Source organism: Pimephales promelas, chromosome 8 (genome assembly GCF_988280905.1).
Source record: "Pimephales promelas chromosome 8, fPimPro1.hap1.1, whole genome shotgun sequence".
NCBI classification, from domain to species: Eukaryota; Metazoa; Chordata; class Actinopteri; order Cypriniformes; family Leuciscidae; genus Pimephales; species Pimephales promelas.
Genome location: NC_142776.1, coordinates 20,518,655 through 20,532,728, shown reverse-complemented (window position 1 = coordinate 20,532,728; position 14,074 = coordinate 20,518,655). Strand labels below are relative to the sequence as shown.

At 39.1% G+C, this 14,074-nt stretch overlaps 1 protein-coding gene across 1 annotated transcript; it reads left to right on the top strand.

Annotated features, from left to right (window-relative positions):
• The first annotated feature begins 11,752 nt into the window (after positions 1-11,752).
• sox14 (SRY-box transcription factor 14) lies at positions 11,753-13,788 on the top strand. Its single transcript, XM_039691403.2, has one exon. It carries the CDS (start codon positions 12,231-12,233, stop codon positions 12,945-12,947), a length of 717 nt encoding a protein of 238 aa, XP_039547337.1. The 5' UTR covers positions 11,753-12,230; the 3' UTR covers positions 12,948-13,788.
• Positions 13,789-14,074: the final 286 nt, after the last annotated feature.

Here is a 14,074-nt window from a genome sequence, read left to right as displayed (position 1 = left end):
GTCATAAACATTCATAAAGACTCCTTCATGTTCATGACAGGTGTTATGTCATGTTTATGACAGTGTCATGTCAGTCTTATGCACACCCCTTCAAACAAAGTGTTACACCGGTGCCTAACCATGCCCGTATTCCACCTCAATAGCAGCAAAAGTTTTTTGCAACACAACATGAACACAATACATACATTGTATACATTTTTTTAAACCTAAGTACAGAGTAGTTAAAGACATCTGATATGAAGTGGAACACTAACTCCAGGGGTGGATAGTCCTTAACCAGGCCTAACTGCCAGTAGATTAGACCGTGTGCATTTATCAGTGTGTGTAAATGAGAAAGCAGTTAGCGTTGGCCTGGCCAGACCGGGTATTAGAACAAGTAGCTTAAGATGATATCGCAGTACACACTGCCTGCAGGCTGACTGCAGATTACTAGGTCAGGAAAACAAGAGAGGGGAGAAAAAAGAGAGTGTTGACAAACAATCAGGGCTTTATTAGGCGGTAATTATATGTTAAGCCAGCGTTCGCTCCTAACTGGAGAAAACGCAAGCTTTAAAGGAGACCTGTGGGGTTTAGCGCCCCTTCCCTTATCAAGGTCACGAGTCATCAGTCAGTGTCGTCTGACTTCACAGTCTGCTAATCACTGGGGTTACTGGGCAGGAATGGGTTGTCATTTCCCTTTAAATTCGTTTGACCTCTGTTCAGGAACTAAGTGTGAGCTACACCACGATACAAATCACTAATCTGACAGGCTAACTGATAAGATGAAGCTTAAACTACAGTGGTGACAGGCAAATTATCATTATGAGACAGTTGGAAGAATTATATGAGGGATGGATTCTCTATATAACACAATACCAGACCTCTGATCACCCAAAGTGCGCGTCCCCATGTTCAGGCAAGAGGTCTGTTGTCCATTGTGTTGCCCATTCTTGCCTTATCCTGTTGCAATACACCTTCCTCTGAATGGAGAACTGCCATATACTCAGAACCCCTCAGAAGGAAGATGAAGCAGGCCAGAGAGGAAACAATTTCATTGTTCACTGATATCTTTAATTGTGATGGGTGAGGGGATTATGTAGATTTTAGTAAGCCCTACTGACAAGAAATGTTTGAAAGCAAATGGCCCATAGAACAGGGATGTGTGTGTGTGTGTGTGTGTGTGTGTGTGTGTTTGGGCTTAGAAGAACATCTCTGCCCTATAATAGGGTAATCCCAGAGCCAAGGGATCCCTTCTTCTTCTTACAAAAAGAAACGAAACATATACTGTTGTCTATGTTCTGTGGCCTTCATGCTAAAGAAAGTGGATAATAGTGAAGTAGTGAACTGTAAGCTAATTGGCCTAGAGTTAAACTTGACTTTTAAACTTGAACTTTATTGTGTGCTATTGTTGACCTGCACAAACTATGGCAACAGAGTTTGAGGTTTTTTTTTTGTTTGTTTGTTTTTGTAAAGTTTGACAATGTGATTTTAGACCAGGGAGCAAATGGGAGCTTCGTGCCCTGGATGTGCATCCCACAAATCTCCATCAACTGCAAGATAATTTCCTATTAATATGGGCCAACATTTCTAAAGAATGCTCAGCACCTTGTTGAATCAATGCCACGTAAAATTAAGGAAGTTCTGAAGGCAAAAGGGGGTCAAACGCAGTATTAGTATAGTGTTCCTAATAATCCTTCAGGTGAGTGTATGTATAATATATTTGTTTGGTGATTAAAGTATGTAGAAGCATATGTTGTCATAATAATAGATATATTATTTTATACTGTACCTGCTGCAATTAGGTTTTTAAATGATTTATTGAAATTTGTGCGTGGTGTTGTTATATGTGTTGTTATATGTGAATGTGTACACTGCTTGTCAAAGACTTGCCTTTGAGGACAATAAAGTTAACTTATTGATCATATTGTTTTTTTTTTTTTTTTACAGTGTACAGTAAACAGTATGTTAACTAGACCACAAGTATTATATGCACTACACCACTTGGCTTTGGTGTAGTGCATATAATACTGTACTACAAAAGACTTACACTTTTCACTTATACATGGTCATGTATACTCCATGTACAATAGCTCCATAAAACTGTGCATGAACAAGTTCTGACTGACCTTGTACACAGTTTAAAATACAGATTCTGACAGGTGAATGAGGTCCTAAAGCAATATGTATTTTTTATAATTCAAGTAATCCTGAAGACCTTGATTGGTTTGTTTAAGTGTGTTTGATTATTGTTGGAGTTCAGAGCAGAATTGAGCATCCTTGGACACGTCTTTGAATCGGCTCGAGTCTTGCAACTCGGAAGAGGTCCTATGTAAAAATGAGGGTGAGTCCATTGAGCACGGCAGTCTCTTTCCGAGGCGTTATCTGTGCATTCAGTGTACTTTCATCAGAATGTATTCATATGCATACATTTTGAAGTCTGTATTCATGATGGATGTATGTCATGACTCTATAAAAACTTAAATACTGTTTGGTCTGATGGCAGAGGTTAAACTCTTGTGATTTTTCGCAAGATTCGCCCAAGGATTTCTCACTGTGTTTGGATTGAGTTCTGGCAGAGAGGGAAGAGAATGAGGGATGCACATGAAGGGATGTAGGAAAAAGAGGCTGTGTGATTCGTGTAAAGGATAAACAAAGACTAAAACTAATTACCGCTGGAGGTCAGCACTCCAAATGCATATTCAAAAGCGTGGGGCGTTGCAGCAAATTTACAGCGGTCACACTTATTTAGCGGCCTGAATAGGCAATTTCGCAGCGAATCTGGAGAGAATGGGGGACATGAAAAGTTGTGAAGAATTGATGACGGACTCCTTGAGAGTGAGCAAAATAAAATTGACCATGAAATCTGGAGCCTGGAATTAAATTGGCTGGAAGAAGAGATGAAAAAAGGGAGAAAAGGTGTGGGGTGTGACTTATAAAAGTGTTTTTGTGTGAATGCCAAGGTTAATTTGCACATCAGTTAAATGGATTATTAAATTTGAGAGGATAAGTTTAAAGGAAGCAAACCATAATGGCCTGATAGATATCATTCAGCGTTAGATTGATGAAATCTGCACAGGTTGGGAGGAATAGCGTTTCCCTCAGCTCAGCGAGGTTCAAAGGCGAATCATTCTCATAGCTGATATATAAAATAATATGAATGATATGTAAAGTTAACCATGCTTGCTTTGAATGCCAGGTAGCTCGACAGATGCCAGGGAGACGAGAAGAAACACATCTTCAATCGCCCGTTCGCTTTCATTCGTAAATCTGTTTATTTTTTTTTTCAGTCGAGTTCCCATTTGTTCGTTTTACTCATCATCTGTTAAATTAATTTAGTTGTGCACAGTGAATAAGTCCCTTGGTGTGTAAAGCGTGGCAGGCAGCGTGAGTATGCAGAGGTTAAACTGGGGCCAAATGCTTTTCTCGTCGTCCAATGACATCCATCATTGCCCAGATTGGCAGACAGCAGTCACTTCAAAACAATCTACAGTCTTTTGAGGCCACATGCAGATCGCTGCAGGAGTGGGAAACAAACCCAGCCGCCATTAAAGTAGATGCACCAAAACCAATTGTAAATTATTAGCTGGGAAGTGACAAGGAGGAACTGACAAGGCTTTTTATTGCTGGATGGAGTTCCTTCAAACCGTGAAATTTGTATACTTGGCAACTAAGAAAACAATTCTTGCTGGTGCGTTGAGTAGCTGCCCCATTTGAGTTGAGAGAGAGTGACTGTGGGACAGGAAGAGATTGAGAGACAGAAAGTCTTCTTAATTGCCTTTGGTCACCCACATAGGCAAAACGGGTGCCACTCGGCTCAGAATTGCAGACTGGGCAAGAGGCACAAAGGGCTGATAGATATTTTATCGCTCAAGTTAACGGTTAATACATTTCCATTCCCCGAGAAATCTGTCACTCGAAAAAATAAAGAGTGAGGCAAATTAAAGGGAGATAGAGAGAGGCTGGCGAAGAAAAGAAGTCGAGTGGGTGACACAGTTTTAGAATGCCCTATCTTTTGGCCATCCCCTCTTTTGAAAGGAATAAAGAGCCTGTGCCTCTTTCTTCTCCACCTTTTCTTCTTCCACTTTTCTCTCTTTCTTTTTCTCTTCCACCCGTACCCATATCTCTCGCTTTCCTTTGCGAGTAAAAAAAAAAAAAAAAAAAAAAACTCTCATGAATGATGTATGTGTGTCTTGTTATCAACAGCGATTTCTATAGACCTCGACGCATTCACCAAGACATTCATGGCGTAATTGTTAATTTTAATGCCATAATGGCTTCAGATGGGAGGCCTGATTAGACATTTATTGCACAATTAAATGAAACATACTCAAAAATCACAAAAGGCTTCCATAATTATTTCAGGCCATTAATAAAATGGGCATTAAATTATATTGGACACAAAAGAGAAGTGAAATAGATTTCCATTAGAGCAATGGAGGCAGTGAGGGGGTAATAGATCCTGCCTGAATTCACTCTGAAATTAATTGTTGGCCAGCCTATTTCACATACAGTGGAATAAATGAATGAGAAGAGAGAGGAAGGAGTTGGTGGCCATGAGAGAGGGGCTGTGGGGGTGACATTAGGAGACTGTGATAAAGCCCTTTTGTTTGAGAGCCTACTATAGCCATTATATTCAAAAGTGAAGAAGAGAGAGAGAGAGAGAACGAGAAGCACGTAGGGATTTCAAATGGATTCGAACGTTCAGAGGATGCAGAATCCCTAAGTGCCATCCACACCTGATTTGCGTCGTTTAGGGTCGAATAAACAGTAAAGCCGAGTGCAAAACAGTATTTAAGAAGTTTTGACTAACTGTGGGTCAACAAGACTGATTTTCAAGATGTAGATGTGGCACAGCCAATACTGTAATTAGTAAATATATCAATGCTCCAATTGGCTCATGTTAATGCATCGAAAAAGTTAATAAACAGTCTTTTAGAACATAACGCTGCTTTTCATCTACTACAAACACACAGGAGCACTTTAAACTGATTCAAAAGGAAACGATCTGAAAAGCGCTTTAGAGCGCAGTTCTAATAGGAAGCCAAATAGAATTGTCTTTTGAACTGCTGCTCCATTGAGAATCACAAAGTGTAAAGGAAAAGGAGAACTGATATCTCACAATGCAATAACAGATCCCCCCTCCCAATAAAAAAGAATCAATCAACACCCAGTACCAATGTTTATTATTACAGTTTTATCTAAATCAATTTTTCTGCATTCAAAGGCATTCAGATCTTTTAATTGACTCTCCTTTTATCATTACCCTTTTGGTTTCCTTTTTACTTTCCCTTTTTTTTTCTCTGTGTACCTTGGTTCTGAGCATGGTTGCAAGATGCTTGCTTCTGTTGTGTTCTTCCATTAAATTGTGGATGTCACTATTAGCCTGTAAAAGAAAAGCATAATGTCAGTGTTTGTGTTAAAGGTAGTTCACTTAACTGTCATCATTTACTCAAGTTGTTTCAAAGCTCAATGAATTTCTTTCTTCTGCTGAATATAAAGGAAGATATTTTGAGGAATGACCAGACAGTTCATGTGCCCCATTGACTTCCATAGGAAAATACTGTGTATATATATTAAGTAAATGAGGTACATCAACTGTTTGGCTACCCATAATCTTCAAAATATCTTCTTTTGTGTTTAGCAGAAGAAATTCATACAGGTTTGAAATAACTTGAGGGTGAGCACATGATGATTTCATGAGAACTGTTATTTTAAATTGATTTATATAAAAGATCTTTTGAGTTTGGATTTTTTCCCTCTGTGTTTCTTTCAGAGCTAACAGTGGAATGGAAATGTGATTTGTTGTTAATGATTTTAACTTGTTTTTGGCCCAGTTTGTGTAGTTTTATCTCTAACTTTCTCATTATCTCCTTCTCAAAAGGGCCAGTTCACCAAACAATGAAACTTTTTGAAAGCTCACAAGACTTTTGTTCATCTTTGAAATATAAATAATTTCAATATTCTCTCTTCATTTTTGTCCATCCATTGAAAGTCCTTGCCACCAAAATACATTTTAATAGATACAATCACTTGATATGAAGAACATATCTAATTTAGGCTTTTATTCCATTATAAACATAGATCAAATTACATATGCTCGTCAAATATGGCAAGCACAGAAGCTCATCCATGCTTGCTAAACACGCGGGAACCAATCAGGTTTGTTCATGGTTGCGCTTATGGGTTTGCAATGACATGAGTAAATGCAGTCAGAATTTTCCTTTATTGAACTATCCCTTCTAAAGGAGGACAAATAAAAAAAAAATACTTGAATTAAAGCGGTCACTGGGTTTTTAATTGAGAATGTTTGTTTATTTATTTATAAACCTCTTTATTTTCCATCTGGTTCCTCAAGAGGATGATCTAGCAGGGACTCTCCTAGTCACAATTACCAATCAGGAAGCTGAAAGTGTGCCACGAGTCATCCTGGCCGTGAGCGAGCCTTTCTTCCTCTTAATGAAGGTCAGAGAAGAGGCCCCATTTCTCTTTTTGGGTGATAATTCATCCCTATCTCCTGTTATCGGTGCCTGGCCCCTTTAATCCTAATTGTATTGTATGATTGTGCGATGCTTGCTTCTGTGTCTCTGAAGCATTACCCTCCTCTTTTCATTATCAACCATTGCCTTGAACCTCTTTTAATTTCCATTCTATTTTATTTCATTCAATCATTGGCTCTGTCTTTCCTTTTTCATTAACTCTGCCCTTTGCACAAGGCATGGGATTCTCTAGGGGCCCTTATTGGGCTCCTTCATGAAATGCTATATTGTAAAAATATTTGACCACGAGAATTGTCAATTTTATATGTCTCCTGTCGGTCATACGTTTCTGCCCTATGCTCATTTCGGTTTTGATTAGGGCTTGGTCCCAGCTATTGATAATCACAGATTGATATGGGGAGAGAATGAGGAAGAGGAAACAGATATGTAAACATCTGAAGATGGACTGGACTTGGCCATGACTGGACACTTTCCCAGACACGCTGTCCAATCTCGAAGGCATCGGTGGCTTGTCTTTCACCGTTTTCCCAAAATAGCATTATGCTCATCACTCGTATGGCCGCTCCAAAAAAGGGCCTGGGATGCTGCGTGGGCTAATGAAATTTCTCCAAACCAAACAGATTTTTTTTTGTAAATATATATTTTGCAGAGGTTCCAGAAAAATGCTGGCTGTGACAGCTGACTAAAATCAATTTCCACACTGGAGAGAAATGGGAGCCAAGAGCCACGGCCAGAACAAACACTGGCAATTTGAATATGCGAAATAATGTCGGTCTGTGAGGAGGAAGCAGGCTGGGGGAGGGAGATGGAATGGAGGGGGAGGTTGAGGCAATACTCCACCACTTTTCAACCCACTGTCTCATAATGGGTAGAATTTTCTGAATTTACCTTTCAGGCTGGCAGTCGGAGTGAAAACTTGCTGGAGGTCATCAGGGGTTTGCTTAGTGTTGGCTCAAAACATGCCAAAACAACTTTTAACTTCCATTACAGTCTGTCAATATAATTGGCTGACAGCAGCCCTTGGGGTGAGAACATTATGATTAATTCTGAAGTGCCAGTGGTCTTTAAGTATATAATTTGCCAATGTAAAGCTTTCATTTGATTCATTGGCTCTTCATTACTTTTTAGCAGTCAAGTTGAGTAGTTAATCCTATCTTTGCCATTAACAGTAAAACATATATAAAGTATCCCGTGCCCCTACCCCCCTCCCCTTTTCCTTTTGAGCTGAAGTAACCTTTAAAACTTGTTGGTTGGCTTTTTAAATAATTTGGTTATGTGTCTATTCAGAATGACTTATGAGCAGTTTTATCATGATATTCTTAAGACTTCTTTGGAATTTAACTTCTCAACTGCATATGAGGTTACACCAAGGCAAAACAGGGATTCTGCTTTTGAATAATGTCTGCATTCCCACTAGGTCAGACATTTGAAATGTTCTTCGTGTGCTGTGTATACATGAGAGCATTTCCGTTGTAAGCACACTACTATTTCCGCTGTTGAATCCGTAATGTTACGCACAGAACTTAACTTACCAAGATAATTCCTAGGGGTGAATATTGGCTTACAAAACAACATGTAACATAGTCGCAGAGGTTTCTTGGCAGAGCACATTTCCACATTCTCAGAGGGAAACATCTATTGCAGCATCATGCGAGCAGAATCACAGCAGCAAATGGGATGAAAAAAGAATAAAAAGCATTGAAATGTCAACACGGGTTTGTGAGGAGTCCTGAGTGGGACCGCGAGTTAGCAGTGGAAAAAGCCACTTAGCGCGTCAGGACCATGGACAGCTACTGTACCACCGTATCCATCATGAACGCTGTGTGAAACATCAGATCGGAACACGTGGGATTTACACCATGTTACCGCTGATTCTGAGAAAACACATCAACGGCGATGTAACCGAATTGTATTCCTGTAATTAATGGAATTGTTGATATTGATTTGACCTCTTTTCATTCTATATCACTGAAATACCTATTCATCCATCTGTTTTTTTCCAAGTCGCCTGGCCTATGTAGGCCACCATAATTTTAGAGTCATGATAAAATATCCAAAGATACGTGATATATAAAAGTTAAAATTGTCTGCAGGTGATTCCTCACCTGCAGACAATTTTAACTTTTTTTTTTTTCATAAAGTTATTGGGGACTTTCAGGCAAATGCGTCTAGAGCATTGTTAGGCATGCCAAGTTTATTATTATTAATATTATTATTATTATTATTATTATCATTATTATCAAAGTTAATTAATTTAACTTTTCAACAGCGGGTTATAAACAATAATTTCCATGCAGCAGTCGAGTTTCTATAGGTTGATCATCACAGGCTAAAACACCACTTAGTGCGAATTTAGGCTTTAAATTTACTGAAGCTTTGCTAATGTTTTTATTTTTTTTGTGTGTGTGTGTGTTTGTGTGTGTGTGTGTGTGTGTGTGTGTGTGTGTGTGTGTGTATGCTGCCTATGTATCGACTTCAGGTGCCTTTTGCATCTCAGTCATCCAGCAAATGCTTGAGAGTAATACATTTTTAAAGAAACAGTTATTTGTATTTTTAGGGGAACAGCAAACACGTTGATAATATCACTGCACGTTCTTAAAGACTATCGGATAGCAGTTTGAATGTGAATAGTAGCATATATACAGTGATATCGAAATATTACTGTTACGGTAGCTATAAAAGGGCTTGAAAAAGTGATATCGAGAAAAAAAATGCGTTCAATAATAATAATAATAATAATAAAATAATAATAATAATAAAAAAAAAACACCCGACCCGAATTTGTAGACTCTTGTTTTAGATTACTCTGACATAGAGTATCGTAAACATCAAAATATAAATACATGCACACCTTTGCATGCGTTGGTGGGTTGCTAAAGTCCTCTGTACGCGGAAAAAGAAGTGGAGGCAGTTCACTTTGCGCACGTGAGCGATCCATAGCTAGCCTACTCCACACACGGAATATCTCCTCCATTATGACGAGCTCCCATTTAATGACGCGCGCGCCTCAGCATGCTTGATTTCACAAATCTCACTTCATTTGGCGTTGAGTACATCATCTCTATGTCAAATGCTGTGTGCCCCAATAATTTCTGTTAATTCCCGTTGTAATTTCTGTTTCTATCAGGCTGGTGTTCTCCGGATTTCAAGCTGCACTGCTCTCGGCTGTGCTCTGAAATGGAGATGGAGGCTGAGAGGCGGTGGAACGGTAAAGCTTGATGGATATCGAGCCGGCACCCCTACGAAAACACACTTCATGCTCTCTGGACGCATTTACCATCAGCGCCTCATTGAGGATTTATATACACATGGGATCTGCTTAATAAAAAATAAAAAAAGTTCACCTTATTATCATTTATAAGCAATGGAAGACAACCGTTGTTTTTATTTTTTATTTTCCATAATTAAATGTATGGCAAAGATGATAAACGTCAGGTAGCTACATTTGCTTTTATTATGGAGATTGTATTTTCGTAAAACGTGTCATTAGGAGTAAGATGACACTTGAGTTGCTATTACACTGCCAAATAAAGTTCCAACACGAGTAGAAGAAACAACACAAATTTAAAAATCAATTCACATAATTCTGATGACTAAAATAAATTAAACCATCTCCACCTGCAACAAAGCCGAAACTCCTGCATATACATGTGATTGCTTATATGAAAATCAATATGTGTTAATATTCAGCTAAAAAGTGACCTTGGGAGAGCAAGACTGGGGGAGTTATAACACACACACACACACACACACACACACACACACACACAAATGAAGTGCATAGTCAGTTAAATAACCTTCGCCGATAATAAGATATTTATGTGAGACCATTTTAGACGTCAAACAAATACAAAGACAAAGCTCTCAAGCTAAAAGATAAATAAAAAGCAATTGTAACATTTCCAAACATTAAATACGGTTTACATTATTAGGCTACCTGCGTTTTAAATAACGAACGCTGTATCATGTAATACGGTAGAAACAATATATGTTCGTGTGCTAAATTACAGACAGATCTCTCTTCATGTTACGCTTGAAGGCCCCTCCACGAGATATCACATATCTTATACATTTCACTTAATAATTACACCCGTGCCTCTCATATATCAAGCTCCTTGCCTCAGGCTCATTAAGACCCTGATCTTTTTGAAACACTCAAATTTGCATGTTAAAGGTTTTGGTGCGCGAACCTTGACACTAAACATTAACTGAATTTGTAATATTTCTGTTCACACATTTTTTTCATATTTTCAAATTTGGGCAATTCTAAATTAATTCGAAAGTTTATTTGTTAGATGGGCTACAAAAGAGAAAGGTAAAAAAAGAACAAGAGAAAAAAAACAGAGGGGTAATTAACCGCAGCTTTAATGTAAAATATGTTCTACTGAAAATGATTAAGGTAACTTTATACGGTGGCCATGAATCTAATGTTTAAATCAATTAGGCGTGATATTCTGAATAGGAATTTAATAACGCATATTTACCAGAATTCGTGCAAATATCTCGCATCACACAGCTCAAGGTTTTCATGTTTGATTATTTGTCGGATGTCATGATACTATGAGCAACTTGCATTGTTTTCTAAATGCCAGATTTCCGTGGATATGTTACCATTCAGAAAGGGTCCATGGGCATGTTCTACACATGTGAGATTACAGCAGCAAAACAGGTGCAAGCCCCAACGCAGCCTGTCCCAGGAGAGCTTTGGACAATTGTTCTCATTTAGGAAATATTGGCCTGGGGGGCACTGCCTCAGATAGCGCGTTTGTTTTCTGAGATCTTTAATACCTTTTTTTTTTCTTCTTCTTCTTCTTCTTCTTTCTTTTCTTTCTTTAAGCGTTGTGGTTTTAATGATTAAGCTTTCCATATGTGCTTAATTTATGACGTTGTTTAACAAAAATAAACTAGGCTAATAAACAACAAATCTGCTGCAAAAGGACAGATAAGATTGAATAATAAAAAAATATATACAAGTTAAAAGTCAGAAAAAAATAAAAAATAAATAGTCAAGTTTAACGTTAAGGGCACACACAGAAGCGTGTTCGCATAAGGAACGTGATGTTTAAAATAAGAATTTGTCTGTTCTTCAGGCATCTGTCGTCTCTGAAGGATTGACGCTGGTATATGTCAGGTTTTATTACAAAAAGGTTGAAGGTCTGTGTTTGTAGACCTTCAACTAAATGGATTTGGGGTGGGAAGAGAGTCACCTCCTTTTCCTCCCCGATCTTTGTTTGTGTTGTAATATACATATTTTGGTAGGTATTATGTGGCTTTCTCAGAGCTGATTGGGCGCTCAGGTTGGCGCGTGAACGCCCTGCGATTATGTCAGATCGCGTGCAGAGCGAACCAGCCCAGCCTTTGAACTTCACCGCTTTTGGCTCTCATTCACGCGCTACTCCTCATTTCCCAGCCAGGTGCTTCGCGGGGCGAGAATCCTCCGAGAAAAAAAGCAGGCAAACAGATTGCGGAAACTTCGCTTCCGCGCTGGATTTTGTGGCGCGCGTGGCTGTTCTTCTCTGAGCCGAACAGTGTCAAGTGTTTTGAAGAAGAAAAATCTTTCAACTTCACGACAAACACGGAAGAATTACTGGATTTTTTCTCCATTGATGCCGTTTCCCTTTTCCTCCTGCTCTTTAGAAGTGGCATGAGCCGTGTCTGTCTGCAGGACAGGTGAATACTTGTTTTTCTCTTGGTTGGTCGAAGAACTTTTTCGTTGTTATTTTAACAGGGAAGTTTAAACGGGCGCCTTGAAACATGTCAAAACCGGTAGATCACATCAAGAGACCAATGAACGCCTTCATGGTCTGGTCAAGAGGCCAGAGGAGGAAAATGGCTCAAGAGAATCCAAAAATGCACAATTCCGAAATAAGCAAAAGACTTGGCGCCGAGTGGAAGCTGCTCTCTGAATCCGAAAAGCGACCGTACATCGACGAGGCCAAGAGGCTGAGGGCTCAACACATGAAAGAACACCCAGACTACAAATACAGACCCCGGCGCAAGCCCAAGAACCTCCTCAAGAAGGACAGGTACGTGTTTCCTCTGCCCTATCTGGGTGACACGGATCACCTGAAAGGACTTCCAGTCTCAGCCACGGACTCGCTCTTAAGTTCCGCGGAAAAAGCCCGTGCGTTCCTGCCACCAACATCTTCCCCCTACTCTTTCCTCGACCCGAGCCAGTTCAGCACCAGTGCCATCCAGAAGATGACAGAGATGCCCCACACGTTGGCCACCAGCACTTTACCTTACGCATCATCTCTGGGATACCAGAACGGCGCATTCGGGAGCCTGGGTTGCCACAGCCAGCACACCCACACCCACCCGTCGCCCACAAACCCTGGGTACGTGGTGCCGTGTAACTGCACCGCATGGTCGGCATCGAGTTTACAGCCGCCTGTTGCCTACATACTGTTCCCAGGTATGACCAAGAGTGGGATTGACCCGTACTCATCAGCACATGCCGCTGCTATGTGACTGCACCGCTAGTCTCCTCTTTGAAAACTTGAATACAGCAATGCATGTACATAAGAAGTGAGGAATGATCGAGACATTTTACTGAGGCCGTGTGGACATGAACTTTTCACCATCTACGAGAGGTTCATTGGATCCCAGCATGGATCTTGGAATAGATAAGGCAGGTGCCCAGAACTGTAAGAAATGTAAATGTTCAAACGTTTATTATTATGGCTACCGGATTTGGATGCCTTTAATTTTATTTATTATGTACGATTTGATGATATAATAATGATAATTTTGTTTGAACAGTTAATATAATTGTTATTCTCATCATCATCATATTATTATTATTATTATTATTATTATTATTATTTGAATGACTTTGATTTGCACAACTAACGGTTAGGATTCATGTTTCTTGTACAGCCTGTTGTATTTACCATTATGTTTGGCACTCTGAAATTCAAATGATACGACTATAAGGATTTCAAAGTGAGACATCTCAGCGTTTAGATTATACGGGTTATATTGTTTATAATTATTACACCGGCACCTAAAATTAGACAGTCTATTTAAAATATCAATTGTGGGGGGAAAAAATCCTTATCTTTCAATATTTTTCATTTGGACTTTTTTTGTTCTGTGGTTCAAGTGCTAGTCACTCGTTCATTTGATTTCAGACAGACTTAAAGTTTGAAGCGAAGCAGTTCATGTTGTATTTTTTATCTGCGATGGTAACTTAAATCCTGTCATGTTAATGGAAAGGAAATGTATCTAAAAGGGTGATACCTCGATTCTTTGTTCATTTGCCGAGCAAAGACATTTTGAATAAAGACAATCTGTCTTAAAAAATGCATAACCCTTGTTAAATTGCTTATTTAAACTATTAATGAATATTGTTCTTGATGCTCTTATACAGTCGTGCCAAAAGGTAACAGGCATGTCGGTAGTGGTGTACCCAAACATGCGTTTAATAAATGTTTACTCTTCTTGTTATGTAAAAAACTAAGCGGTTTTTAATTTTTTGCATCAAATATAGGCCTAATGGTTTTTGTCGGGCAGAGAGAACGCAGGCCTTAACTGCTACACACAAACAGAAATGTATCTTACACGCTATATATATATATATATAGCTATAATAATTA

Coding starts and splice junctions, on each gene's coding strand:
- sox14 (XM_039691403.2), top strand. CDS start 12,231: ATGTCAAAACCGGTAGATCACATCAAGAGACCAATGAACGCCTTCATG.